At 46.3% G+C, this 27,501-nt stretch overlaps 1 protein-coding gene across 4 annotated transcripts; it reads right to left on the bottom strand.

The window, feature by feature from the left end:
* Window positions 1-3,812: 3,812 nt before the first annotated feature.
* MORF4L1 (mortality factor 4 like 1) lies at window positions 3,813-27,396 on the bottom strand. Of its 4 annotated transcripts, none has more exons than XM_055002585.1 (13): window positions 27,342-27,396; window positions 26,555-26,601; window positions 26,298-26,365; window positions 25,083-25,169; window positions 22,740-22,820; window positions 21,746-21,808; window positions 20,667-20,692; window positions 18,335-18,423; window positions 16,374-16,475; window positions 15,172-15,260; window positions 14,783-14,955; window positions 13,130-13,214; window positions 3,813-4,574 (listed from the first exon to the last, which is right to left on the bottom strand). In XM_055002585.1, exons 5-13 carry the CDS (start codon window positions 22,796-22,798, stop codon window positions 4,490-4,492), a joined length of 771 nt encoding a protein of 256 aa, XP_054858560.1. In that variant the 5' UTR covers window positions 22,799-22,820; window positions 25,083-25,169; window positions 26,298-26,365; window positions 26,555-26,601; window positions 27,342-27,396; the 3' UTR covers window positions 3,813-4,489. The 4 variants fall into 4 exon arrangements, with proteins under 4 accessions (XP_054858560.1, XP_054858559.1, XP_054858558.1 ...); XM_055002584.1 differs by lacking the exon at window positions 27,342-27,396 and adding an exon at window positions 27,098-27,320; XM_055002583.1 differs by lacking the exon at window positions 27,342-27,396 and adding an exon at window positions 27,085-27,314.
* Between the last annotated feature and the right edge of the window lie 105 nt (window positions 27,397-27,501).

The following is a 27,501-nucleotide window of genomic DNA, read 5'->3' as shown; positions in this document are numbered from 1 at the left end:
GAGGTCGATTGCGGACGTCCCGTAGGGGTCGGGGGCTTCTCCATCGGAACCGGGTCTTCCTGAGAGGAGGTCGCCAGGGCAGGAACCGGGTCGGGATCCTTACGCCTCTTCTCCGGTGGGTCGGAACCAAGCGCACCCGAAGCGGTCGGCAACGGAGAGGAGAGTAACTGCTCCAGAACCGCCTTGTCCCTCTTAGAAGAATGTTTTCTCTTCTTCTTCTTTTTGTCAGAGTCGGACGGAGCGGATGGTTCTCCCGCTGTTTCCGAAGCGACTGCACCCTGAGACGGTGGAGGCGTCGGTCTCGACACCGAAGGTGTCCGACTCCGAGACGCAGCTCGATCCAAGGCTGGTGCGGCAGATGAAGTCGAGGGTGGTCGGCTCCGAGGGAGCTTCGGAACCGATGGTGCTGGTTCCGACGCGCTCCGAACCGAGGAGGACGAGCGATCTCTCGGTCTCGACTCCGAATGACTCGGGGAAGGTAAGGCGCGAGGGGTCCTCGAGCTCACGGTTTCGGCCGGCCGAGGAGTGGATCCAGGCGCAGCAGATGGAGGTGCCTTCGCCGGAGGGTCCACAACAGACATAGCACGTTGCCAAAGCGAGGCGTGCAAACGGTCCGCCCTCTCCGCCCTGGCCTTCGAAGTAAAGGCACGGCAATGTTTACAGGCCTGGGTATTATGGGTTTCCCCGAGGCAATAAAGGCAATTAGAATGGCCGTCTGACCTGGTCATCTTTCGATTACAGGAGACGCATCGTTTGAACAGAGCAGTATCCGACATCGCGAACGAGTAGAAGAGCCAAAAACCTCATCTATCGGCAGCGAAAAGGAAACTGAGGGTATGTGTGGGGCGCTCCGCCTTCTATAGTCCATTTAGGCGGGAAAATGGCCGCGCATGCGCGGTGGAAGGCGAGAGCGCCCCCTGGTGGCTTTGAGCTATAAAAATCTCCGGTATCGGCAGGCCTGCGCGTGCGCAGTCCCATGTGGGACTGCACAGGAAGACCGTGGATGAACATTCAATAACAGTAAATTGAAAATTTGAAAACACGCAGAACTCCGATAGAGCTGAAATAAAGCTGAAACAAACTGTAAGCAATTTAAGACACAAACTACTCAATGGAAGCATACTTGCAGCAACAGATGTTACACAGTAGTATAGTCTACAGTCCCTATCCCTTTACCAAAGTATCTCATCGAACCATTTCCTTAGAGTACAACATTATTACTTGCGTATGAAAAGCCTTCCTGAATAATTTTGTTTTGCGTAGTTTGGGCAAAGCCGAGAGCGGGAGCTTTCCTGACTTCTTCAGGAAGGCTATTCCATAAGGTGGGGTCCACAACAGAGAATGTATAAATATAGGCAGCTGTTGATTTTGCATGTTGGGACCGTAGAAGATCCTGTTCAGATGAGCAAAGCTGCCATGGCAGAGCATAGGGAGAGGCTGTCCCGTAAGTACATGGGATCAAGGCCATGAAGAGCTGTGTGTGAGACAGCCAAAATCTTGAACTGAGTCTAATAATTGACGCGTAGCCAGTGGAGTAACTGCAGAATGGGAGTAACATGTGCTCCACCTAGTTAATCATGAATTTGCATAAGCTCTACTCTAAGTAATTCTCATGGAAAGAGACCCTCAGACCCTTGTTTCCAGACAATTCAAAGGGACCCCCAAGAATGAACTTTGAACTGTTAACAAGCTGCCTCCTCTCAGGCTCTAACCCCTCTGCCGTTTAGAGATGGAAGATCTTAGCTGGAAACCTTGGAGCCCAGTTCTTAGTTACATTCTAACTTGGATCTGAAAACCTTCCAAGTTCTCTGCTCAAAAGCTCCCAGTCAAATCCGTTAAAACCATCTTGAGCTAGTGTCAAAAGGCCAGGAGAAATGGACTTCTAAGGCAGTCTTGGCAAACCTTCTGTGTCATCACCAAGGTGTCCTTTGTGATCATCTTTTGTACCACTGACCAACTGGGAAACCAAAACTGGTCCTTGAAAGACCTGGCCCCAGAACCTAAAGGTCAAAACGAGCAACTTTAACAAGAAATCAATTGGAAGCTATTGAAGATGGCTCCACTACGATATCTAATGCCAAACAAGCTTGATCCTATTTACAATCTTGAAGTTGCACAAATCCTCATTTGACGTTAAGCCCTCAGCAAGTTAGTTGGAGAGGGTTTTCTTATCCACAGAACAAGACAGCATGCAATAGCCCGGACCGTTTCAAAAATGGCATCTGCCATCTACAGGCTCTGCTGCATGAGTGGGCCCTGCCAAGGTTGTACAGTGTGGAACACAACTGGAATCAAGATACTAAAACCCATTGTGTGCTTCAACAGAGATGAGAGGTACATTCATGCTTTGCGTCTGGCTGAGAAGTCACTGGAACTGCTCCCGTAACTCAGAATGCCACTAGAAAGGTGGGACATGCCTCAGTCGCACAAATGCCAATGACAACCATAGAGGTGGGAAAGACGGGTCAGATCGAAAGGTCTTTAACCCTCTCTGATTCTTATTTTTCCAGATTTTAAAACCCCTCCTTCTCCCTCCAGGCAGTCTACGAGTGCATTTAAAATCTGGGAAATCATGGCAGGGAAAGGTTAAAGCATCAGGGCCCCAATCTTCCCTCCCTTTTTTATTTAAAAAAATGCACATCTATTTGGGGCCTCAAGCAAGCAGCCAGTTGAAGAAGACAGACTGAGAAACTGTGAGCTTATAGCATGGGGAAAGAGAAGAAATGCTGGCCTCTGCCCGTTTCTAGAGCAGGCATTTTCTATACTGAAGCTCAGAAGATTGCTACGGAACACAAGGGCTGCCGTGTTTTGGACTACCAGGATGAAAAGACAACATTCTGTGCACTGGAGAATCTCTACTTACGCTCTTACTCCTTGATTAAACCCAACCCAGTTTATTTTGCCTAAATTCTTTCCTCTCCATTGCCCACCCCTCCCATGCCCTACATCCGCCCCTGAAATTTACAGAACAAGCTCAGGCTATAATGATAAAACACCATGTACATTGTAACTGTTATGTAAACAATGCACAAATGGGAGGGGGGCTGTGAGAATTGCAGGGAGATGAGACTGGGAAATCCCACCTGCCAACCTAAAACTCCCTCACCAGGGTATTAAAGCAGCTTCCACAGACTCACCACCTCCCTTCCCCATAATAGACTTAATCAGGGCTTTTTTTCTGGGGAAAGAGGTGGTGGAACTCAGTGGGTTGCCCTCAGCGAAAATGGTCACATGGCTGGTGGCCCCGCTCCCTGATCTCCAGACAGAGGGGAGTTGAGGGCGATCTAAACTCCTCTCTGTCTGGAGATCAGGGGGCGGGGCCACCAGCCATGTGACCATTTTCAAGAGGTTCTGGAACTCCATTTTACTGTGTTCCAGCTGAAAAAAAGCCCTGGACTTAATTCCTCTCAGTATTCCAAGGACAATTCGATTTTTTTTAAAAGCAAATATTCTCCCGTGTGCCTCAGGTGGTTTCAACGGCCTTGCTGATGGGAACTCCACCCTGAGGTTTGATATTTAGAAAGAATTTAAAAAACTTTCCCTAACCTGGATAGCCCAGGCAAGCCCAATCATGTCAGATCTCAGAAGCTAAGCAGGGTCCGCCTTGGTTAGTCATTGGATGGGAGACCTCCAACAAAGACCAGGGTGGCAAAGACAGGCAATGGCAAACCTCCTCTGTTGGTCTCTTGCCATGAAAAGCCCTCCAGGGGTCACCATAAGTCAGCTATGACTTGATGGAGCCTCCACCACCAAAGAAATCTTCACTTTATATGACAAAAACTCTTCAAGCAGCCAATACATGGGTCAACATGTTTTAACAGTTGAAATACAAAAGTTTATTTGGAGATCAGCAAACATCCCCTCGCAACAAAACAATGTTTCAGGAAAGGTATATGAGATGTGAATTTGTCCTATGTTAGAAGGTGCATTCAAGTCCAAACAACCCCCCCTCCCCAACAATTCTTCTGCTATGAAGGCAAAACACATACACTTAAACCAGCACACACTTTATCGATCCAACACCAAGAATGTAGACAGAACATGCCCCACCCCAGTAGCAAGTACTCTACTTTGTTTGGTCCTCCCTCTCTGTTGGCAAAGTTTTTTTTTTCCCCAAAGGGGTGTGTGTGTGTGTTAGCAATCACCATCACTGTTCAAGTAATATTTGGTTTCCGGAACAAGGGACCAAGAAGCATGCAGGAGCTCAAACTATGAAGTGTCTGTTGCATTTCTGTTTCAACACCAAACAATTCCTTGAAGTATTCCATAAGGCTTTCCTTTTGGAGATATCTCAGAACTGAAGATAATGTCCTTCCAAGTTGGGTGGTCAGTTCCATCTGAAGAAACACTCACTATTCACTTGACACATTCACGTCTACTCTGCAGAGACGTATGCAAGACAGGGACAGTGGACAAACTGAGAACTGGGCACAACAGCTGCAGAAATCCAAGGATCCCTTCCAGTGACACGCACGCTACAGCAAGAAGCTTACACTGCTTTCCGGTGATATTCGGGAGGTGCAACCTCATAGTCACTTGCACTGAACAACATGGAAGAATTCTTTGCGAGGTACCTGAACAGAGAAGAGAAAGTCAGACTGGAGAGGTCTAAACAGCAAAACTAGAGGCTGGCCTAGTCAGCCACGTGGCGGAACTTCAAAACTTCCCCCCTACTTTCATCTCAGTGGCTTCTGAGGGAACTAAGAAAAGCAGTTCAAAATAAATGAGCCCAGAAGCACAGGGCCAGTGCAGACGATGACTGGCGAGGGACACCCCCATTGGCCAGAACTCATTTTCAGTCTCGTTGGAATGTGCGCACCAGTCTTCTAGTGGACTGTACATATAGTGCTCTACAGTAACCCAATCTAGGTGCGATCTGAACATGAGTAGGGTGACTGTGGCCAGATCCGGCCTACTCCACCACAGCCTCAGCTGGATTCTCCAAGCCAGGCAAAGGCACTACATGTCAGAGGCCTGATTTCCATTGTTAAGCATGTCTCTAATAAACCATCCAATAGACCAGCTCGTTTGGAGAAGTGCAACCCTTGGGCACAAGGTGATTTAATTCATAATGGACGTGCCACTGGCAAACAATATGCATAGCGAGACACAGAAATTAACATTTCTAGAAGTTTTAAAGCCATGAAACAAATTGGGATGGGGGTGGGGATGGAATATATACAATACTTACTTTACTATCGCCTAAACCTATTGCGCTGCTTTAATATAAAATGCATAATTTTTAACATAGCACATAAAATTATATTAATTGGCACATTTATGGAGCTTAGGCATAAATGTATTATGTTTTCTACAAGAAAAACTGCAAATATACCCAGTACTGAAGTGAGAGCAGCATACTGCTGCACCCTATGCCGTTTTAGCACATTTCACTCATTCTAGAGTGAATTCTTTTTCTTTTAGTAGTCCTCAAAATTTTCATCAGAAAAAGTGGAAAAAACTTTACGTGTTCATGCTATAAATGGAAAGATCTCATTTTTAAAATGATCTTGCCAATTTAGAAGAAAGTATTTAATGAGAATTTAATTCAAATCTCCTAATTTTCCTATCAAAAAAACAAGAGTCCCAGCAAAAGAAAAAAAAAACACCTTCCCATCTCCTCTCCCCTAGTTTTTTCTATGCTTTCACATCTCTGGTCTGGCCTAAGAGTAACTCTACTGTTCTACAACGTTCAAACACCCTTCCTTCTTAAGATACCCTTAAGTCTAAAATCCATCTGCCAGAGACAAGAGCAATCAGAAAGCCCATTTAGAAGGATCCTGATTGAGACAGAGATTCAACGAGGCTTGTTGCAGAAAACGAAGAGAAGAAAAGCTCTGGCAACTGCAGATATGGCAGACACTTATTATTTCAGAATTAGTCTCTTGCTCCATTCCCAAAACCAGTAAGTCTAACAACTCTTTAATGCCTGCAGAGGAGTACCTGGTCCTTTTTTATTGCACTAAAGGCATTCCAAATATTTCATATAGGGTTTATTTATTACAAGATTTTTACTCCACCTTTCTGCCCTCATTTGGCCACCAAGGCGGCTAGCCAATTAAAACATACAAATTAAAATTTCATCTTAAAAAAAACATTAAACCCAACACAAAAATACATCATTAAAACAATTTAATACAAGAATTTAAAATGAAAACAAAGGATTAAAAAATAACAGTTAAAGCACTGGGGACGGAAGAGGGATAATCAAGGGAATGCTAAGGCAAAAAAGTCTTCACTCACTGGCAGAAGACAGCCACAGAAGGGGCAGGCAAATCTTTCTGGAGAGAGTTCCATAGTCTTGGTGGCATGGCTGAAAAGGCCTTCTCCCAGGTTGCTACCTGCCTAGTCTCAGAGGGCAGAGGCACCAGAAGCAGGGCCTCCAAAGATGACTACAGTGGTCTGACAGGTTCATAAGGAAGTAAGTGGTCCTTCAGGTGTGTTGGCCCCAAAAGGGCTTTAAATATCAGTATTGACACCTTGAATTGTGCCCGGAAAAAAAACTGGAAGCCAGTGTAGATGAGCCAGGACTGGAGCGATAAGTTCCCTACAACCCACATCACTCAGCATCCTGGCTGCAGAAGCTTCCGAAAATGTTTCAAGAGCAATCCCACACAAAACATGTTATAGTAATCTAAGCTAGATGTAACTAAGGCATGGACCACAGCGGCCAGATCTTTCCTGCCCAGGAAAGGCTGCAGGTGGCTGGTAAAAGGTACCCTGGCCGCAGCTGCCACCTGCTTATCCAGCAATAGGCCTGGATCCAAGAGCACCCTCAACCTACAGGTTCGTTTCTTCAAGGGGAGTGCATCCCCATATAAAGTAGGTGACACCCTAAGTCCTAGGGTGGTAAGTGTGTTGCAGTGGTTAATGTCAGACCAGGATCTGGGAGCCCGGTTTGAATCCCCTCTCTGCCATGGAAGCTTACCAAGTAAACTTGCACCAGTCACACACACACTCAGCCTAACCTACCTCACAAGGTTGCTGTTGTAAGGATAAAATGGAGAAAGGGAGAACGTTGTAAGCTACCTTGGATACTCACTGGAGAGAAAAACGAAGTATGAGTGAAGTTTGAAAATACAGTAATGGATTCTTCTCTTGATACCAAGAACATATCCACTACTGGAACAGCCCAATTGAGGAGGGGCTGTGCCTCAATGGTAAAGCACCTGCTTTGCATGCATAAGGTGAGGCCCAGGTTCAGTCCCTATCATCTCCAGTTAAGGATCAGATAGCAGGTGAGGAGAAAGATCTCAGTCTGGCAGTGGCTCTCCAGGGACTTGGGCAGAGGAGACAGTACTGACTTTGGTGGACACGTAATATAATCAGACAAGATTTATGGGATCAGGTGTGTTCAAGTCTCTTAGATAACACTATTCAGTTTTCAGGCAGAGAAACAGAGGCAGGCAGGGTTCAAGTAACTGAACGGCTGTCTAAAGGAGACTGCAGCTAATTGGGAGAATATATTTGGGGAGACTGGCTTGAGAACCAGGGACTTCTTGGCCCACAAGGAACCATTAGAACAGATCAGTTTTGACAGCACTCCTAAGGTTCTGTTCAGAAGAAAGGGACAGAGGACATTTGTACAACCACCCTTGGATCTCACTGGTTGTTCATTCGAGTGCCTGCTATTCGGGTGGAAATATTTTCAGGACTCTGGGCACCTTTGTTCACCAGCAATATGAAATAGTTACTGATCCACCAACTCTCTTCTGGACTTCACTGAACACCTCCACCTAGCTGGATAGTGCTCCTTGTACTTGGTGGGCCTTTGCAAAAAGGAAATGGGGCTGCCCAAAGTAGCAGTCAGGTTGGTTCCTGGAGGAAATGAGACCTTATTCCACTAGCACACTGATGTGTGCTTTCATGTTCTGAGTTCTGCATTTGCCCTAAACCTGGCACTGAGTCCACACACACCCCTCCAAGGCTCTGACTAGGGCTGTGTGATTCAGACCGATTTAAAATTATACCCCAAAAATCCTGTTTGATATTATTCAGATATATCCAAATATATTCAGGAATACCTGAGACTGCAATAAAGGTTGCAGCAGCTCCCCTCCCCCTTTTTTTTGCAGGTTTCCCAGGCTACAGGGGAAGGGGGAAGGGAGGCAGGCAGTGTTACTGTGTGTGTCTGTGTCACTCTTGTTTACTTGCCATGTGCCACTCCCAGATCTGGCTTGCCAGTTTGGATGCTGGGATTCTCTGGTTTGATGTTGTTTCTGTTGGAAGTTGCATTGGCCCTGGCATCTTTTGAGTGATACTGGTTCTCTTGGGCTTGTAAAAGTTTCCCTTGCTTCGGTTTGCTTCTAAGGGGATTCTCTGGTTCGGCATCAGTTCTGGTGGGCTTTGTTAGTTCTGTTTTCATTGTGAAGGTTGGCCAGTGTGGTTGCTCCTGTTTGTTTGGCTAAGGTTCTTTTGAGACTTCTGTCTTTGCCCTGGAGAAAGCATTGGATAATGGTTTTTCCCTCCACGGGAAATAATGGCAAGTGGCTGGGGCACCTATTCCGAGGCCCACAGAATTGGACCCCTTGACCCAACAGACTAAAACTTGAGTAGAGGTCTTTAGTGGACAGGTTGGTCTAGGTTCCCTGTGATTTTGGTGTTGTTTGCTTGAAAAATGGCCCTGTAAGCCCCCTAGAAATATTCCCCCATAAAGAATAATGGAGCTGAATATATTTCGAATTCCGAATAAAACTTGAATCATACTATGCCAGTATTTTTGGACCTGAACATGGGAGATGTCAAACATATACTGTATTCCAGGCATCTGAATCCAAAAAAATACCAACAAACTTTTAGTGCATACCCCTAGCTCTGACATCACCAAGATACAGGCTGTCTCCAGAGGTATCACATGGTCACCTCTTGCAACCCTTGGGAGAGCTGAGCCCTGGCTCCTCTCTTCCTGCCCTCCTTCTCACAATCTACCTAAAGTCACAGAATCAGCAATGCTGACAAACTGCCATCCAACCACTGGTTAAAAACCTCTAAAGGCAAGCCTACTTGAAGGAACTTCTCTAACCATCACGAAGTTCTTCCTAACATTTAGCTGAAAACTCTTTTAATTTATTAATTCATTGGTTCCGGGCGGACCCTCTGAGGCAACAGAAAACAACTCCACTCATCCTCTATGTGACAGTCCTTTAAATGGCTGTCCTATCACCCCTCAGTCATCTCCTCTTCAGGATTTACATACCCAACTTCGTTCCTCAAAGGACTTGGTCTCCAAGCCCCTCACCATCTTTGCTGCCTTCCTCTGAATCTCTTCCAGCTTGTCAACATACTTCTGAAGCTGTAGTGCCCAAAACTGAGTACTGTACTCCAAGCGAGGTCTAACCAGAGTAAATTGATACTATGACTTCATGTGATCCAGTTACTATACTTCTGTTGATGTAGCCCAAAACTGCATTTACCTTTTTAGCTATCACATCACACTGCTGACTCATGGCCAGCATGCTGTCTACTAACAGCACAATCCTAAGCAGAGTTACTTCAGTCGAAGCTCACTGATTTCAATGAACTTAGACTGGAGTTAACTCCACTTAGGATCACACTGTAAGATTCCTAGATCCTTCTCACATGTACTACTTCCAAGACAAGTCTCGCCCATCCCTGTAATTATGCATTTGATTTTTTTTCCTATTTAAATGCAGAATTTTACGTTTGGATCTGTTGAAATTCATTTTTAGTTTAGCCCAATTTTCCAGCCTATCAAGCTTATCCTGAATCTTGATTTTATCTTCTTCTGTATTCGCTACCCCACCCAATTTAGTATTGCCTGCAAATCTAACAAGCCTGCAAATTCCCTTTACTCGTTCATCCAAGTCATTTATAAAGATGTTGAACAACACAGGGTCCAGGACAGATCCCTGAGGCACTCCACTTGTCACTCCTTTCCAAGAGGATAAGGAACAAGCACTCTGTGGGTACCATTTATCAACCAATTACAAATCCACCTAACAGCAGCAGCATCCAAACCACATTTTACCAACCATATACTGCCACAGCCCAGACAGAAAACTGAGGGGAAACAGAAGCTAGAACTTGCCATGAAGGCAGGGGGGTTATTTTTGTTTTTTAAATAGGGTTTACAGAGTTGAGGTGGATCTTTCAGGCCCCGGTTGCATGGCATTCAGCCAGAGGATAGGACAGCCAGCAAAAAGAGAAATGTACAATGTGTTTGGGAAGGATAGCTTTTCTTGCCCTAGGGATTTCTAAATGAATAATTCTTTCCAGACTAAAGTCCCAGAGATCTGAGCATCTACCAGGGAATTGTAAACGTGGCCACGGCTTAGTTAGGTATGGTATAAAACCTTTTCCAGTGATGGTAATACTTCTCGGAGCATCTCAAAGTGGTTCTGGATAACTGATGTTAAGTCAGTTGAACATCAGGAAAGGCTTCTTGGTTTAGAGAACTCTTGTCCTGTGACTCTGATGCGGCTCTTTAGCCCCTACTGCAGGGCAGGTACAGTTTTAGGGAGAAAGTCCTCTAAGTAGCAGAGCCCTGAGATTCGGCCCAAGCGACAGGGTTTAGGTGTGTGCAATCCGGGTTCAGCAACTGGCTTAAAAGCCAGATCTATGCAGATCCAGCTTAATCCAGTTAAGACGGATCCGCGCCTGAACTCCAGATCAGATCCAGGCACTCAGCCTCACTGGCCTGGATTATCCAACCGTAGGCAGCCGCAGTAACAGGAAGAGGGCAGCTGCGTGAATGGAACCAAGCTCTGCGCCACTGCAGGAGAGCAGGGCAAGGATGGTGGGGCGGGGAAGGAGGCAGCAGAAAAGAGCGGATTCTCATCCCATTTTGTCCCCATCCCAAAAGAGCTTCTTCAAGCTAATGCCAGTGGCCCTTCAAACTCTGCAGCAGCGCAAGCCTCAACCCCCCAGCATCAGTAAAGAGATTCTCATTGGGATTCTTTGGTTCAACAATAAGCTTGCAAGGGAGTAACCAGAGAATCTCAAGCAAGGGGAGGGGAAGCCGCAGAGTTTAAGCATCTTGGAAAAGTTTCACCTATAAGAAACAACGGAGAATAGCTGAAGGCGGCTTGGTTCAGGGGGCTCATAGAAATGGACCCTGGGGTCGAATCCTCCAGAAGTTTGGGCAGTCTTTAGAGGACCGTCAGGAGTACATTTCCTGCAAATTTGGTGGAGACTTGTTTAAAAACGCCCCAACCCCACACCTGATCAGAGAATCTGACCGTGGTATCAAGGATCCTGGATTTTTTTTTAAATCCTTGAAACCTGGACTCAGATTATCTGGAAATTTTTTGGTGCACACCCCCAATGGGGTCCTCCTTCCCATCAAATGCTTCAGTCTTCCCTTGCCATAGCCCCTAGGTTGGGTTATTTAATACTCACATGGGTGGAAGACAGGCAAGGAACAATTCTGACATGCTTAGGACTTTGGACTTCTCCCACTAATTCAACCCTAAGGTCCTTAAGGAGTGCGCAAGGACTCACCAACCACTCAATGAGAGTTGGTTATGAGAGCATATGCCTGCCTAGCAACAGTCCTGTGAGTGGCACTGGCCTAAAACGGCCATCAGGGCACATACAAAGTTGCCATTGCCTATGTTTTGATGCTAAATCTGGAAGCTCTGCCCAACAACTCTGCCATTGGTCTAGGAAAAGGGCCTCCACCACTGCCTGCTGTGCTTCAGCTGACAGATCGAACAAGGCTCTTCTTTCCATTCCTGCTTTGCCCCAGTACCAGTGTGGTCTACAGAACAAGTCTCCTCCCATGCTCCACCTGTTTGTGTTGAGCAGCAGCAAGCTGTAGGCAGCAGAGGACCTTCCCTTGCCAAACGTGCCGGTAGCAGCTCCAGATGCTGTGGGTGTGGCCCAGCTCCCAGATTCTCTGCAGTCTAGATAATTCTGGGGAAGGGATGGTGGAAGGAAGCCACCTGACTCTAAGGCAAGCAGAACTGGAACAAGGGGGCCTCCTCCCTCTGACTAAGGAAAGGCACTCTCAGAACAGTCTAGCGCTGCTGTTAAAGTGGGTGGAGTAACCCACGCAAGGATACCTTCTACTCATGAGGAAGGGGCAGCTCTCCTTACCCACCTCCGTCTCACCTTAGCCCCTTAACTACGCACACCATTGTTCTGGCATTCTGAAGAAGTGAGATAAAGTCAAGGCAATGTCAGGTGCTTCTTGCAGCTGGGGAAAACAGCAGCTCCCCCAGGACTGTTTCTACTTGCCCTGTGGTGTAGCTGGTGTATCCCTTCAGGTTCAACTTCATAGAGAAAAAAGCACAGCAAGGAAAAAGCAATCCTTAGGAAGGTGCCTGTCAACCATTTAAGACCTAGGCTGAGTTTTTGTTTCCTCCTGCAGGGGCCACTTATAAGCCTGAGTGCAACCAGAGGCAGGAGCCCTAAAGCCCTGGGCTCACAGCCAACGGCCTTGTGAAATTAACTTAGTGGAGCCAAGGCCAGCCCTGGATATTGCTGAAATGGCCCCCGGATGGGTGGTGGTTGCTTACATCATCTTCAGTTCACTTAAATTGTGTTGGTAGTTTTGTAAGCCTCACTGGGGAGAAAAGATAGATAAGAAATGCCCTAAGTAAATAGAAGAGGTCTACCCCATCTTTATCCAAAAAGTTCACATTTCTGTACGCACAGATTCTTGGGTAGAAACTAAACCATCACCACTCAAAAAACACTAACATGAAATAGTGTGATCTTCACTTTGGACACCTACAGAAAAATCCAAAAGGAAAGGACTCCAAGTGGATCGAGAGCTCAGCAGTGAAGCAACTGGGGGGGGGGGGGAAAGAGGGGCTGTTCTATGGCACAGTGCTCATTAGCACTGCCAGCATACTTCATGTAAAAGATTAAAAACAGGAAGGCTGATTCTAGGAAATAGGAGTTCACTGAAAAGCCCATGGAGCTTAGGGCCAAAGGTCTTAATCCAGCACACCTCCATACCTCAGTTCTTGCACACAGATGTGGCTTTTACTTCTCCATATTAAGGGCATCAAACACATAAACGGGTGATAGAATTAGACAGACATGAGGGCGTTGGACGTGGGCATGGCTCAACGTGAATGCACAACTGCTCACACAGAACAAGAGACTGATATAAAACACACCACTTCACTCAAAAGAAGTCAAGAACATCTGGTATACATACTTTAAGAAGTCATGCAAGTAGTTCAAAAGCAAGGCCAAGCTCTTCTCATCAAGAGGCGTGTAAGCAAGCATCGCTCCGATTCGGACTGTAACAGCAACAACAACAACTTTTTAAAGATGTTAAATGAAGCATTTATAGGACTGAAAATACTCCCTCTATTAATCTAATTAAGGTGTGAAAGCATCGTGTCATGCGGGTTGCACAAGACATTTTTTAAAGAAGACTCGTCTTATCCAGTCTAACGCCTTTCTGAGTCCTCAAGGAAAGCCCCGGAACGCTTCCTGGCTTCAAGCCAAGGAAACAGGAGATTTTGGAAGATGCACACACAAAAGTAGCATGAAGAGGAAAATTGAGGGTTATAAACCTTCATTGGGCAAGTGATACTGATCCCCAAGAGGCGATGGGATGATCTTCCACGAAGGACTTACTGCTGAGTAGTAAATACCATGAATATCGTAACTCATGTATTAAATACATAAATAACTATACGTAACACACTCTTGCGAACAACAAAATATATTCCCACCACCAAGTTCATTTCTTGGTTCCAGAGGTTTCCAATATCCAAGCACTACCACAAACCACTTGTGAAGGAATCCCACCTCTGTGGCAAATTCACAAGACCTCACTTCAATCACATGAGCTCCTAATTCTGCCACTACGCACACATTACACTGGTGAGTCTGCACAGTGCTTGTCTTTTTAATCAGATTATGCTTACTGTGCTCGCTTGGTTTTTATTGACTTCAGACGCTTTGTGCAACTTTTGTTTGCTATCTTGAAAAAGCGGGACCTAAAGAACGTAAGTAGCATACACGTGATAAAACAGGGCCTATTCACAAGGAGAACACCTCCATGCATCATTCAAATTAGCCAGAGAGGCAGAAGCTTCCACCGGCATTTGAAAGGGCTGTTCTTCACACAAAAGCATTCACAAATTCGCACAGGTGCAAAGACCATAAAGATTGTAGAGATTCCTAGAATGTCACCCGGCAGTGACTTCATATTCTCCAGATCTCATTGCAAACTCCAAATGCAGAAGATCACATCCTCTGCAGGGCCTTCTGCTGATACCAACCTGCAGTTGGGGCTAAATCAGCAACTGCCCTTATGCACGCGTTCTCTGTGGCAGCTCACACCTTGTGGAATGACCGGCCCGAGGAAGTCACAAAATCTCCCACTCTCCTGGCTATGTAAAACTGAATTATTCAGAAGGGCTTTCTACTCAGATTATAGGGCAGTGTCACAGGGATTATCTCAAAGAGATACCTTAGTACAGGACAGGGACTGCGGATTAGGCTATTGGGCACTGTCTGCTGATGTAAATATGCTCCTACTGGGTAGTCTGACATTGCGAAAGATGTCGTGTTAATTGCGTATGCTTTAATTCAGAATGGTTTCATCTACGTGTTTGGCTTTATGCTAGTTTTCAAAGTTGCAGCTGCCATACACTACTGTATCTGATTTCACTGAATGGCCTGTTGATGATATTGTATTTTTGCTCTGTGAATGTCCTAGCTATTGATTATGTTGTATTCACTTGTAATATGTAATTTGCCTTGGATCTCAGTGAGCAAGGCGGGCTATAAACAAACAACAATATGTTACAGACTTTTGCGAGCAGCACCTTTTAACCTTTTGCCCCACACATACCAAACAACCGGAGGAGGTGTGGGGCTCCATAAACCTGTGACATGGGTGCATCCGGGTGATCTGCTAAGATCTCTGCGTACTGTGGTCTCTCAAATTTATACAGCAGTTGAGTGCCAAGCATTACATTGAAGTATTCTTTGATGCCCGCGACAACTTCGTTAACAGCGTATTCTCTAGGTGCACATGAAAAAAGACACAGAAAGTTAGCCAGCAACTTTGCAGAAGTCACATCGCAGCCAACAACATGAAGGAAGAAAGAATGTCATTAAAATTATTCTCGTTCAGGGATTACCATCACCACCCCCAGGTGCTTCCTGGTGGCAATCGTGAGCCGTAGCTCGGAGGCTCTAAACCTAACACTGTTTACATGAATTACCCCTCCTCCTCACTTGTTATCGGTGTTTCCTCGGGACTTCTTGTAGTTTGCATAGTCCTCTAAAATGGAGTCAACGTTCTTCTTGGCAGGAAGATAGAAGAGCTGAAGAAGACCACAGACACTCTGAGTCAACACAAAGAGATTGGGGAAAGCAACTATCTGCCAAGATGGTGATGAATTTGTTTTATATCTTGACCTAAGGATCAAGTCATTTGTGCTTTTTAATGCCAGGCCTCTAGCCAAAAAAGAAAATAAAGACAAGACATCAGAGTTTTAAGCCCCATTATTAGACATTAAAAGGCTGTGATGCCTAAAGAGGCCATACTTGATTCCAGATACTATTATCTAGTAAGAAGTAATCCCCTTTCTGGGCAAGAGGCTCAAGTGAGTGGTAGGTAGACAAGTCCAGGCTTTTGTGGATAAGCAGATTTGTTTGGACCTATCTTAACCTGAAACAGGTCCAACTTTGAAATGAAAGTGGTCTTGTTGGTCCGAGAAACGGCCTTGGCAGGGAAGGACCGTCTCTGACTTCTTGGCAGCTTTTAATACCACTGACTGCAGTATCCATATGGAAACAATGGCAGAGATGGGAATCAGAGGCTCTGCACTTCCTTAACTCCATCCCTATCATGCAATCAAGGCAGTGGTGTGGGGGCATAGATACTCAAACCTATGGTATCTATGCTGTGGGGTTCCCCAAGGCTCTATTCTACCCTTCCTATTATTCAACACCTACACAACGCATTGCCTCTATTTTTCAAGCACTCCACTGGGATTTTGCTCTGGGGAATATACATCAACAGCACCGTGAAACCTGCACTGCTGTCATGATTTGGGTAGGAGCCCGCCCAGTAATTAGACCATCCCCTTCCCAGGTGAGAAAACTATTAAGCCCTGTAAACTGCGGGGAGAAGTCTGAAGAGTTAAAATGAAGCGTCTGAATCCTGATAACACAACACTCTTTCCTCTTCAGCACCAGGTGAGGCAGTGGATGTGCCTGTAAAGAGGAATGGCCTGGATAAGAGGGAGAAAACTGAAGCACTGTCAACTTCTGCTCCACAACCTACTTGCTTGCCCAGACGGATTCCTTCATGGTGCAATTGTTTAATTCTATCCTGCGTTCTCCAAAGATGCTCGAAGTGGCTTACGTGCAACTAAAAAGAAATAAGTAAGCCCACTAAAGGTTATTTAAATACTTTAGGGGCACGCTGTTACCTGCTTTTGTCGCGTGATCAGATCCCAATCATCTACAAGCCACGGTTTCAGCTCCTCTGGTATTTTCACCTTTACTTCAACTCTGTTCATAAAAGTTTCTTCCTGAGTAGTCAAGGACGCAAAGTTATAAATCTCACATTCAGAAGGTGCAAGTTTCAGCGCAAGCATACATTTCCTGGACTAAGAAAAGGAAGCACGCAAGCCAAGAGAGGCCGCGTCTTCTCTTGCCCCATGACCAGACACACGGAGGCATCAGAGAATGCAGAACCCTTGCCCACAGTACTGAGAACCACTACAGGCTAGGGAGACCCCAAGGAACACAGCAGAGAGTGACACCAACAGACCTTGCACACAACCAAGTAAACAGCCAGAATCTAAAGCAAAGCAGCACCCACAGCTAATTTGGGCCTTTCGGAAGGATGAAGGCAAAGTGACGCATTTCCTGTGGCTTGAAGCTCCATTGTCATCTGCGCACTCTGTGCCAATTAAGCCAGACAATTACAGCTTAGAAGAGTGGCTCCCAGGCTGTGGTTCAGGGCTCGGGGGTGGCATCACAGAGTTATCGCAAGGAGTCTATGGCTGATTCCGCACACATTGGATAATGCACTTTCAATGCACTTTATCAATTGTTTGAGGTGGATTCTTTGTTCCGCACACAAAAAAAATCCGTTCCAAATGATCTATAAAGAGGATTGGAAGTGCACTATCCAACGTATGTGGAATCACTCTGAATCCAGCTAGCTCAGGCAGGCCTGTGCCCCCCACCCACCCAACTCGCTTCCATGGCAGCCGTACCCTCGCATCTCTGTGTGGGGCAGCTGGGCTTCAACTGCCAGCCTGCTTGCCACAATGAAGCCACGTCTCCACAACTGGATCAGCTGCCAGTCACAGCCAGAGGTCCCCCAAGCATCCACCAGCCAAGTTAGGACTCCCTGCTTACTCATGAGGAGAACTGCTCCTCACGAGAGGAAGTGCCACCCCTAAGATCCTGGGGGAGCAGAAAGGCAGCCCTTGATCATGCCTGGACCCAGCATAATTGATCATTCTCTCCATGAGGGACACCGCACTATAATCATTATAGATTCTGGTAACTGTGAGTTCCTTTGGGAGCCAATTTACCACTGAAACACAGGATTAAAATCAAAACAAATAAGCATCCACCAATTGTTCTGTCAAGGACTGAAAACCAGTCCCAAGAGAATTCCCCTGAGTACCGACTAACTGCTAACTGTTAGCAAAGAGGTCATTGCAGACAGCTATACCAGTAACTTTGAACTACACAAACATATAGCCAGAGTTAGCTGTGTTAGAAGTTGCAAAATAGTAAAAAGTCCAGTAGCACCTATAAGACTGACCAACTTTATTGAGATGCATCTGACAAAGAGAGCTGTGGTTCTCGAAAGCTTATGCCTCAATAAAGTTGGTTAGTCTTAAAAGGTGCTACTGGACTTTCTATTATTATACAGACATATGAAGCTTTTTTATACTGCCTTTGGGCTGTACGGTCTACCCTTCTACCAGACTTCCAATCTCTGAGCGCTGCAAAACAGCACTAGCCATCTCATAAAATGACTAAGTACAATAAATAAGCAAACACGCCTTCTGTCGACCAAATAAATAATACGCCTTGCAAATATATGTATTACCGCTTTTTAAACGCTGCAATTTTTTTGATGTTATAAAGCAGTCCTCACACTCAGAACGGCTGGGAACCACTGGCAGGTATAAAGCTATAAATTTTTCCCAGACAGCCAAGGAGACCACAGGTTAGCCCAGGCCCTGAGAAGTTATTTCATCAGTTTGCTACACACGTAGCCACTTCCCTTGTGATTTTATCCAGAGGCTGGGGTGGACCAAAAGTCACTGCGCACACTTTTTTCCCATGGCAATCTTACAAAAGTAGCAATTACAGTATGACAAGACAGGCTAGATCTAAATCCCCAGATGTTGCAAATTCTTACACTTTCAACTGTGGGATCTACTCGAGCCCGCTTCTTCCTGGGAGGCTGAGGGTTTTCACTGGTACTGCTGCCTTCCCCAATTCCAGGATCTAAACACACATACGCAAACTATCACATCATCATCATTTCTTTTTAGCCAACAGGTTTCACAGATTAGCCAGCCTAAGGAACTATACAGATCAGAACACATTACACTAGACTGAATCTAAACTGCTAGCAAGAGTAGAAAATTTACTCATTTTAGCCAAATTTTTTGTTCAGGCCATGAGAATTCGGGCAACTTGTAAGAAATCAACCTGTCTGCAGTTTATGTATTAACCCTCTCTTACTTTACTCAGAAGAGTAAAGTGAGAAAGGAAAGACTGTTCAGAACCAGAAGCCAAGGTCAAACCTCAGATGGTCCCGAATGTCCAACAAGCCATTCAGAATAGCCAGTATAATGCCGTGGATGGGAACTAGGCTGCTATTGCTTAGAGCCACTTTAAGGGCAGTTTTGAGTGCCCATTGCTCAATCAGGTTCATTTAGAACATTTTTAGTCAACTAAAAAGTATGTTGATAGACACTACATTTATAGGTTATTAATACAAATATTTTCAGAAACTGAATGGCAGCACCATCTTAGAAAAGGCGTGCCACCTCTTGCACATAGGTGGGCACTCTTCTAGTTGCTACAATACATCTGAATATGTTTTTTTTTCCTTCAAAAAAGCTTTAAGACTGGGGACTATACTACTGCATATAGTATGGACAATCTGTTGCTCCAAGTATAATCCTGTTATGTAATTTCTGCACCGTTTAGGAGGACATGTTAACGTTTATGCTTTGTTTCAACTTTGTTCCAGATTTAATTGGTTTTAATTTTTCCATAATCCAAATTCTATTACGCTGCTTACTGGATGACCCTTCCTGTTGATTGCTTAGACTTGCACTGTATAATCCACCATGAGTCTCAGTGAGTCGTAGCAGACTATCAATAATGTAAATAAATAAAATATCGGCAGCCTTAATAGCTTAAGAAAGCTTAGTAGACTGTGAACCGTAAGGCATATGATGCAGCCACCTTACAGGTACCAATTTGGTCCCAGAGTCTTGCCACTGCCTAGAAGGGGTATTGCATTGGAATGCTTTTTGTTCAGGGATGGAAGGACAAACGGACATTAGCACAGTGGGTAAAGTTTCATCTCTGTAGGACGTATTTATGAGATTCCTCCAGAGTCTGGAGAGGTAAGGAATCTTCACATATACAGGCTACATTCAGATGTCATCACACACGTCTGTTTGTTCATGGCAGGCATGGACATGTCTACTGTACTTCCATGATTCACCTCCCCCCCCCCGCCCACACATGTGTAATACAACTGAAAGCTCCGCTTTGCTGTGACAGCCAAATATTGACACCTGGACAAGTGGGAGTTTGGAACCCAGGTTTGTAGGGAAGAAACAATTCAGATGTATTGTCGAAGGCTTTCACGGCCGGAGAACGATGGTTGTTGTGGGTTTTCCAGGCTGTATTGCCGTGGTCTTGGCATTGTAGTTCCTGACGTTTCGCCAGCAGCTGTGGCTGGCATCTTCAGAGGTGTAGCACCAAAAGACAGAGATCTGTCTTTTGGTGCTACAGAGATCTGTCTTTTGGTGCTACACCTCTGAAGATGCCAGCCACAGCTGCTGGCGAAACGTCAGGAACTACAATGCCAAGACCACGGCAATACAGCCCGGAAAACCCACAACAACCAACAAACAATTCAGAGTTTTATGTTTTAAGCAAAGATGCCCCAGACCCCAGTGCCAAAATACCACATATGAACTAGATTTTTTTATCACAAGTATATTTGTTTATTTATTTATTTTTATTTTATTTATACCCCACCTTCCCCACAAATGGGCTGAGGGCAGCTCACAATATTCATAAAATACAATAAATTAGTCATAAAACTATTAAAATCAGTAATAATCTTTAAACAGTCATTAAAATGGTCCAGACACTGTATCCATAAGCTACTTGAATAAACAGTCGGGAGTCCGTATATCGGCACACATATGGGCATAGCACGTGGCCGAGGGCAGTCCCAGAGAAAGTGGTGGTCTTAGGTGGAAGAGAGGGGGACACCCACTGGTCCTCGGCCAATATTTCTAAAGCAACACTATGAACACTTTCTCTACTTGAAATTGACTGCAAACAGCTTTTCAAACCAGGTGTACAGTTTCAATTAACAAGCCACTTGCGTGCTTTCCTAGTTACTTCTGCTATAGAAGCTCCGTGCAAGGTTGGTTAAATATTGAAAATCTAATGGCACTCAGTAGATGGACACATTAAAAAATTAAAAGTCTTACTTTTCTGTTTGTTCTTTTTTGTTTTCCTGTCAAAAGAGAAGATGACATTATTGCAAATGTAAGGAAATTCAGCCATCCTACTCTCTTATATCCCCATTTCATCCTTTCAAGCTCAAGTACAAACACGATTAGAAAGTTAGCCAACAGCCATTTAACCAAACTACTCCACACTCATTTCCAGGGCTGATCAGGTCCATTACTTCAAGGCATGCTAGTCAAGAGGTTGATAGGTGGACATTAAAGAAGCTACTTTGTTGTTTGCAAGAAAAGATTTGAAAATGACAACTTCTTCTGAAAAGTTAATAAACTGCATATTTCCTGCCCAGCTGCCACTACAGAGATCATAAATTTCAGCCACCTTCAGAATTTTTTTAAATGGAGAGTATGGCATACAAGTACATTAGGTGTGCAATCCTATGCCATTAATCAGTCCAGACTAAGCTCACTTAAATCAATGTGCTTAAACTGGACTGCCGCTGTGTAAGACTGTACTGTCAATAGTACAACCGGCACTCCTAAAAAATAGATATGATTTACAGAAAAATTCCCTTGTCATTCCCAACACCAGTTCAACATCTGAGAAAAAGGAGAAAAGACATACGCTTTCAGCCAAGTCTTAAAACCCCTGAGCAATACTGTGATTACTGTCATCACACAACTGTGGGTCATCCAAATGTGGTCAAGCCCTCCTCCTCCAGTACCTTGAACAGCAAAAACTGAGCCTCCCAATTACACCTGCTGAAAAAGAAAATCCTGTTGCCTCCTGTGACTTCAAGGCTTCTAAGTATTACAACCCCAAGAGCACCGAATTCAGCCAGACTAAGAACTACTGGCAGATGTGCAACAAAGGACAGGGAATAGTCCTCCTAAAAAAAACCTTTTCCCGTTAATGAGAAGCCCAGAAGAACAGGTTTTGATAAGTTAGGAAATGCATACTTTTCCTCCAGATAGCACCAGGGAGGGTATCATGTTGCCCCGGTACAACCACATCATATTGCAAGAGACACGGTAAGCAACTACGCAATGAAATCTGGGTTTCAGGATGAAGATCCTGGTGTGACAATCCATCCTTAACTCACCGCGTCGATATTGCAGGGGTCTCCAAACTGCAAACTGTATGCGCTCCATCTCGTCTGAAAAATCTAGGTACAATGGGGGTTGAGTTAAGGAGAGTGTCAGACCTGACGTGCGGAGCCTTGAAGAGAATGCAGTTAAGCTTCAAAGTTACAGCCCTATTCAATATATCCTGGGAGGCTGCATAATTTGGCTTGGCCCATATTATTTCGATTTCCCCCTCCCGTTATGCATGAAAAGACCAGCTGGACTCAGAATTAGCATATTCCATCTATTCCTCCACAGGAGCAGAGAGTTAAAATAAGGCAAGTTAAGTCCAGCAGCCCTACCCCCACCCACACCAAGCAACGTACTCAAATCATTAAGGATCAGCTAGCTCTTTGAAATTATAACCTCTTGCCACTTGTTTGCTCAGTGGGGCTTCTTAGCGAGCAAGAGAACACTCAAGAACTTTGCAGCCCTCTGGAATTGTAACAGTCTAATTGGGGGATTTATGACCCTCAACATCCAACTTGAGGAAATCTGCTTAGCCACTACACCCTTCAATTCAGAGCTGTAGAGATGCGTTTGGAAATCAGCTTCTTCAAAAATGAGCCAGAGGCTCTGAATTTGAGGTGGCTACTCCTTAGATGAACTGGTGGAGGAAGCTTGTACCTTGAGAGCTCACAATGCTGTACAACAGTTAACTGCTGAAGTCCTACTGAAGTTGAAGGGATGTAAGAAGTTTATCTATATAAGGAATTGGAACATAATGGTGAGACCACTGTGGCTCACAAAGCTCACTTGCAAAGCATTTGTGGACTTCACCTTAACCCAGACCTTCACAGACTAAACCTGATGCACTGATTACTGAAGTGACTAAAAAAAGATCAGCTACATTTTCCAAAGCTAACAACATTCCCACATGCATAATTTTGAGCTTTGCAAATAGGCTTGCCAGGATTCTCAGATCTTTGTCCTTGAAGAAAAAGAGAAAGAGAGAGACAGACAGTTTCTTACACTTCAACATTTTTCTGCTGAAGACCAGACGTTTTCTTGCCTGGAGCAGCACCTCTCATCTTTCCTTCTGCATACTGTTCCCTTGAAAAACAAGTTCAGCAAAAAGATTAGAAGCATAACCACACCTTTCTAGATCCCTGGGAAGGAGCTAAGAAGCATTATAGTGTACTCTCATGATGCTACAGTTCCATGACTAGCCACTGGATGAATAAAAGAGCAACATTCTACCTGTGCATTACTATCAGACACACCTTGTCTACCTCTTGTTACCAATTTGGGTGTCACCTCATGGTGACAGATTATTTGCCCCAATACCACTGCCTTTTTGCCCCTACTCGTCATCCTCCACCCATCAGCATTATACCTTTCTTTCCATGTACAGCCTGTCACTCGTAAGCTCAACTCAGATATCACAAATCAATCCATTTGTGATGGGCATGAAGCTAATTATTCACTTGCTAATGCATTCCTCCCTCTCCCCCCCTGCACTACATGCAGAGATCCAAAACATCAAGTAATTCTAATCAGTCATGGTGTCGGGGGGGTGGGCCCCTCGACTAATCTACATTTGTTTCCTTCCTGTGGGTCACAAGAGACAAGGGGTAGGGAACACACAAATCTGTCTGTCCTAAACACCTTTATTTGAAGCATCTTAAGTGAATTTTAATGTATGCCTATTCCTAACCAAAATGAAAGCTTATAGGAAAAGAAAGGCATTGGTGTGCAACCAAGCTGGCCACTACCCCATAAAGAGCTAAACATTAGTGTCCTATCTCAACATACAAAGGAAGGGGACTGAAAGAACGAGAAGCTGCAAGTACACAAATAAGAGATCCTGCGGAAAATGCTTAATTGCACAAACTATCCTGCAGCAATAAGTGACATTCTTTTCCATGGAAATTCTACAATTAGAAGCAACATGCAATCTTCTTACAACTCTCCATACTGCACATTAAGGTTTGGAAAACATTGCTTTAAAGTGCATCTTCCATAAAGCCAAATTATTCACCTAAGTATACTGCAGCCAAAATGAAAACAGTCCTGTGGCACCCCAATCTAATCAACTGTGGCATATGCTTTTCAGAAGCCAGAACGGATTTGTATCTATAATAGCGGCTCACAAAAGCTCCTAGTATAAATTAGTCTTTAAAATTCTGCAAGACTGTTATACAAATGCCATATAATAAGCCACTTCGTTATTCCATCTGACCCATTTTTATCATTATCTTCATGATTATTACCTAATGGTTGAGGAAACATACAAGACACTTGAGAAGGCAGTTGCTGTTATCACTGCACTTGGTTGAGGGAAATACAGCATGTGACATAGTATTATACAAGATATAACACTCCATTACCAAATGAAGTCTTAGCAAAGATCTCAAAACACAGAACAGCAGTGAGCAAAATGTGTTAAACTGAAGTCAAGTATGGACTCTTTAATGTGAATGAATGTAGAAAACATGTACTGTACTGAGGAAGGAGACACAAAGGACATGATTTGTGGAATTTTGTATTTTGCTCACCAGGCATGTGATCGTAACTTATCCTTAATTAAAAATGGAACGATGTATTGTCGAAGGCTTTCACGGCCAGAGAACGATGGTTGTTGTGGGTTTTCCGGGCTGTATTGCCGTGGTCTTGGCATTGTAGTTCCTGACGTTTCACCAGCAGCTGTGGCTGGCATCTTCAGAGGTGTAGCACCAAAAGACAGAGATCTCTCAGTCTTTTGGTGAGATCTCTGTCTTCTGAGAGATCTCTGTCTTTTGGTGCTACACCTCTGAAGATGCCAGCCACAGCTGCTGGCGAAACGTCAGGAACTACAATGCCAAGACCACGGCAATACAGCCCGGAAAACCCACAACAACCATCTAAAAATGGAACCTTTGAAACTTTACAGGTTTAGTAATACAACAGACTTCCTCCACGCCCCTGAAGCACCAGTCTCCTTCGATGTCTTTGAATTCAACAGGATCTAAACTGGCATACAGAGAACCGGGTGGGCACAGGGACCACAGGGTCATTCCCAGCTCTCCTTGCCCCTGGACAGTTTTGAGAATATGCAAGGTGTGCAGAACAGGATGTACCAACAACTCCCAGAGACTAAGTCGTACTTTTCCCATTGTAAAGATGGATACCTTGTTCCCGAGAAGCCTGGGAGAATTCAGAGAAGTCAGGTGATGGCAATGGGGTTCATTTTCTCCATGTCTTCAAGACAGAGCAGCAGAATTTCCCCTGCTGCCTCCTAGTTCATTCCTTTGCACAAAAGTGCAGCAAGAGCCAGAACTGCAGCATACAAGGTATATGCTTCTGACAAGCTTGCTACTAACAGATAACACTTACTGATTGGCCTTTTGAAGTTCTTTCTGCTTCTGCAGATTGGTGTCGACGTATTTGAGCACTCTGCTCTCTGGAACCCATTCATCCCAGCTGAAAAGCGAAGGAAAGAATTTTTGGAGTTTATGCCCAGTTGGCTCCACAGAGGACTCCACAGAGTAAACTCTGCTTTGGCAACATGCTTTGCCACAGACCCATAAGCAATCCGCCTATTACAGAAGCAGCATTCTTTTCTCCAGCAAAAGTGAAGAATGCAGAGTCTGTATCATTTGCAAGTTTGTACGGCCCAGGCATTCTGCCCAGAGTTTGGGATGATGAATCTGTCATAATAGTAAATTTCTAGGGCTGGCTTAGCTAGTCAGCATCCACTGTTCTCCACGGCCTCTTTCCCAACTCTGTGGCTTTTTTATCCCACTGGGTGGGGCAGAGTGGAGGAAGAACTGTGCTTGGATATGGTGCACATACAGAGCAATGCTCCTTCCTTCCTCCATCCCTTGCATATGGGCTTAAGAACCCCACTAAGGGTAAGCCAGGCCAGGTGAAGTATTTGAGGTATCCTAGGCGGCCCCCCGCCCCCTTACTGTGACTTGGAGAGTCAGATCTTGTTAGATCTCAGAAGCTAAGCAGAGTTGGCCTTAGTCAGTAATTGGATAGGAGACCTCCAACAAAGACCAGGGTTGCAAAGGCAGGCAATGGCAAACCGCCTCGGCTAGACTCTTACCATGAAAACCCCATGAGGGGTTGCCATAAGTCAATTGTAACTTGACAGCAGGATTTCATTTTCCTCCACCACCCTGGCCCACTGTGGGAGAGGGTTGTAGGAAGACAGCCTGCTGGAGTGCCTCCAGACACCAATGCATAAAGCCGGCTGGGCAGTGACAAGGCTGGAGTTGGCATCACTCCACCTCTGGCTTCCTAGGTGACCATCTAAATGAGCCCAGGTAGGCAGATCAAGTGAGCTGTGACTCACAAAAGCTCATACCCTACCACCAATTTTGTTAATCTTATAGGTGCTACTGCTCTTTTCTACTGCTCCAGACAGACGAACATGGCTACCCATCTTGATCGATCTCCAGGGAAAGCACCACATTTAGCCCTACAGAATGGAAATCCATCAGCCTTGTGACTAGACTTGCACAGGTACAAACAGACATCCTCTTTCTCAACAGGGGGCCAGGGTGGTCCCCCCCCACGCCCTGGCAGGAAGGAAAGGGCACTCACTTCTTATTCCAGCCGCTGTAGTGGATGAAGTATTTCACCTGCTTGTCCTTGATGGCCACCTTCACACACTAGAAGGAAGGAAGGAAGGAAGGAAGGAAGGAAGGAGAGAACCGCTGGTCAGGTGGCTCTCCCTGGCGGCCGCAGCGAAGGGGCGGTGGCACCGGGGGTGGGGTGGGGGCTCCAGCCGGGCTCCGACCAGGGGCCGCGCACACTGACACGTGAAGCCCCAACCGAGCGAACGCGTGTCAGCCACCTACCTTGGCTTCGTACAGGAGCGGCCCATGAAAGCACAGCACCCGCTCGCCTGCAGGGAGAGAGAAACCCTTCAGCGGGCGGCTGCGCCTCCACCCGGCCCCGCCCTGCCTCGCCTCCCGCGGCTGAAGGGGCGCCCAGGAAGCGCGGCCCAGGCGGCGTCCCGCGGCTCGGCCCGCCCCGCCCCAGGTCGCCTAAGGGCCCTCCCGGGGCCCGGGCTGAGGGGAGCCCCGCGCTCGTCGGGGAGGGGGAGGCCGTGCGCAGGCGCGGAGGGCGCCACGGGGACCCTCCCGCACCGCCCCTCCCGCCTCACCCTCTTGGAATTTGGGCTTCGGGTCCTGCTTGGGCGCCATTTATAAGCCACGGCCTCCCCTCCCCCTCCCGGCGGGAGCCTCTCAGCTGCGCCGCCGCCGTCGCCGCATTATGGCAAAAAGGCGCCGCTCCACGCATGCGCCGCGGCGCCCCCCTCCGCCCGAGGCATGCTGGGCAATGTAGTCTTCCGCGCTCTTCCCGCTGTTCTCCCCCCCTTCCCCACCGCTGTTGCCCGCCTTTGCTCTTCCCCGCTCCTGAGGGAAGCGGGAGAGCGCCGCGGCTCCCAACTCCAGGCGGGCCTCTGGCCGCTTCCCCCGCGTCGGGGCCGCGGGGCCCTCTCTCCTGCCGCGGGGACGGGGGAAGAAGGCCGGCGTGGAGCCAACCCACAGCCCGGGAACTGAGAGCCTCCCGGGCGGGCTGCTCCCGGCGCGTTGGCAAGCCCGCGCGTCGGTCTCCCTCGCCTACCGCCCCGCCCCCCACCTGCGTCCCCAACCCGACGCGCGAGTCGGCCGGAGGACGCGGGGCACGCCGAGGACGCCCCCTGCCGCCGCCGCCGCGGAACTGCTGCCTGCTGAGGCGGCGCCGCCTTGACCCCTCCAGAGGGCGGCCGCGGCCCCGCCGCATCATCGGTTGCCACCAG

This window comes from Eublepharis macularius, chromosome 18 (assembly GCF_028583425.1).
Source record: "Eublepharis macularius isolate TG4126 chromosome 18, MPM_Emac_v1.0, whole genome shotgun sequence".
NCBI lineage: Eukaryota > Metazoa > Chordata > Lepidosauria > Squamata > Eublepharidae > Eublepharis > Eublepharis macularius.
Note: the sequence above shows the minus strand (reverse complement) of the source record. Positions and strands in the feature narration are given on the sequence as shown.

Bases quoted from the DNA above. Each gene is read 5' to 3' on its own strand.
- MORF4L1 (XM_055002582.1), bottom strand. From the start codon at position 26,902: ATGGCGCCCAAGCAGGACCCGAAGCCCAAATTCCAAGAGG. The intron at 16,476-18,334 runs GTAAGAATTTGC...TTGACTACTCAG, and splicing joins TAGATCCCACAGTTGAAAGT to GAAGAAACTTTTATGAACAG. The intron at 4,575-13,129 runs GTATGTATACCA...TTCTCTGTTCAG, and splicing joins TACTTGCATGACTTCTTAAA to GTACCTCGCAAAGAATTCTT.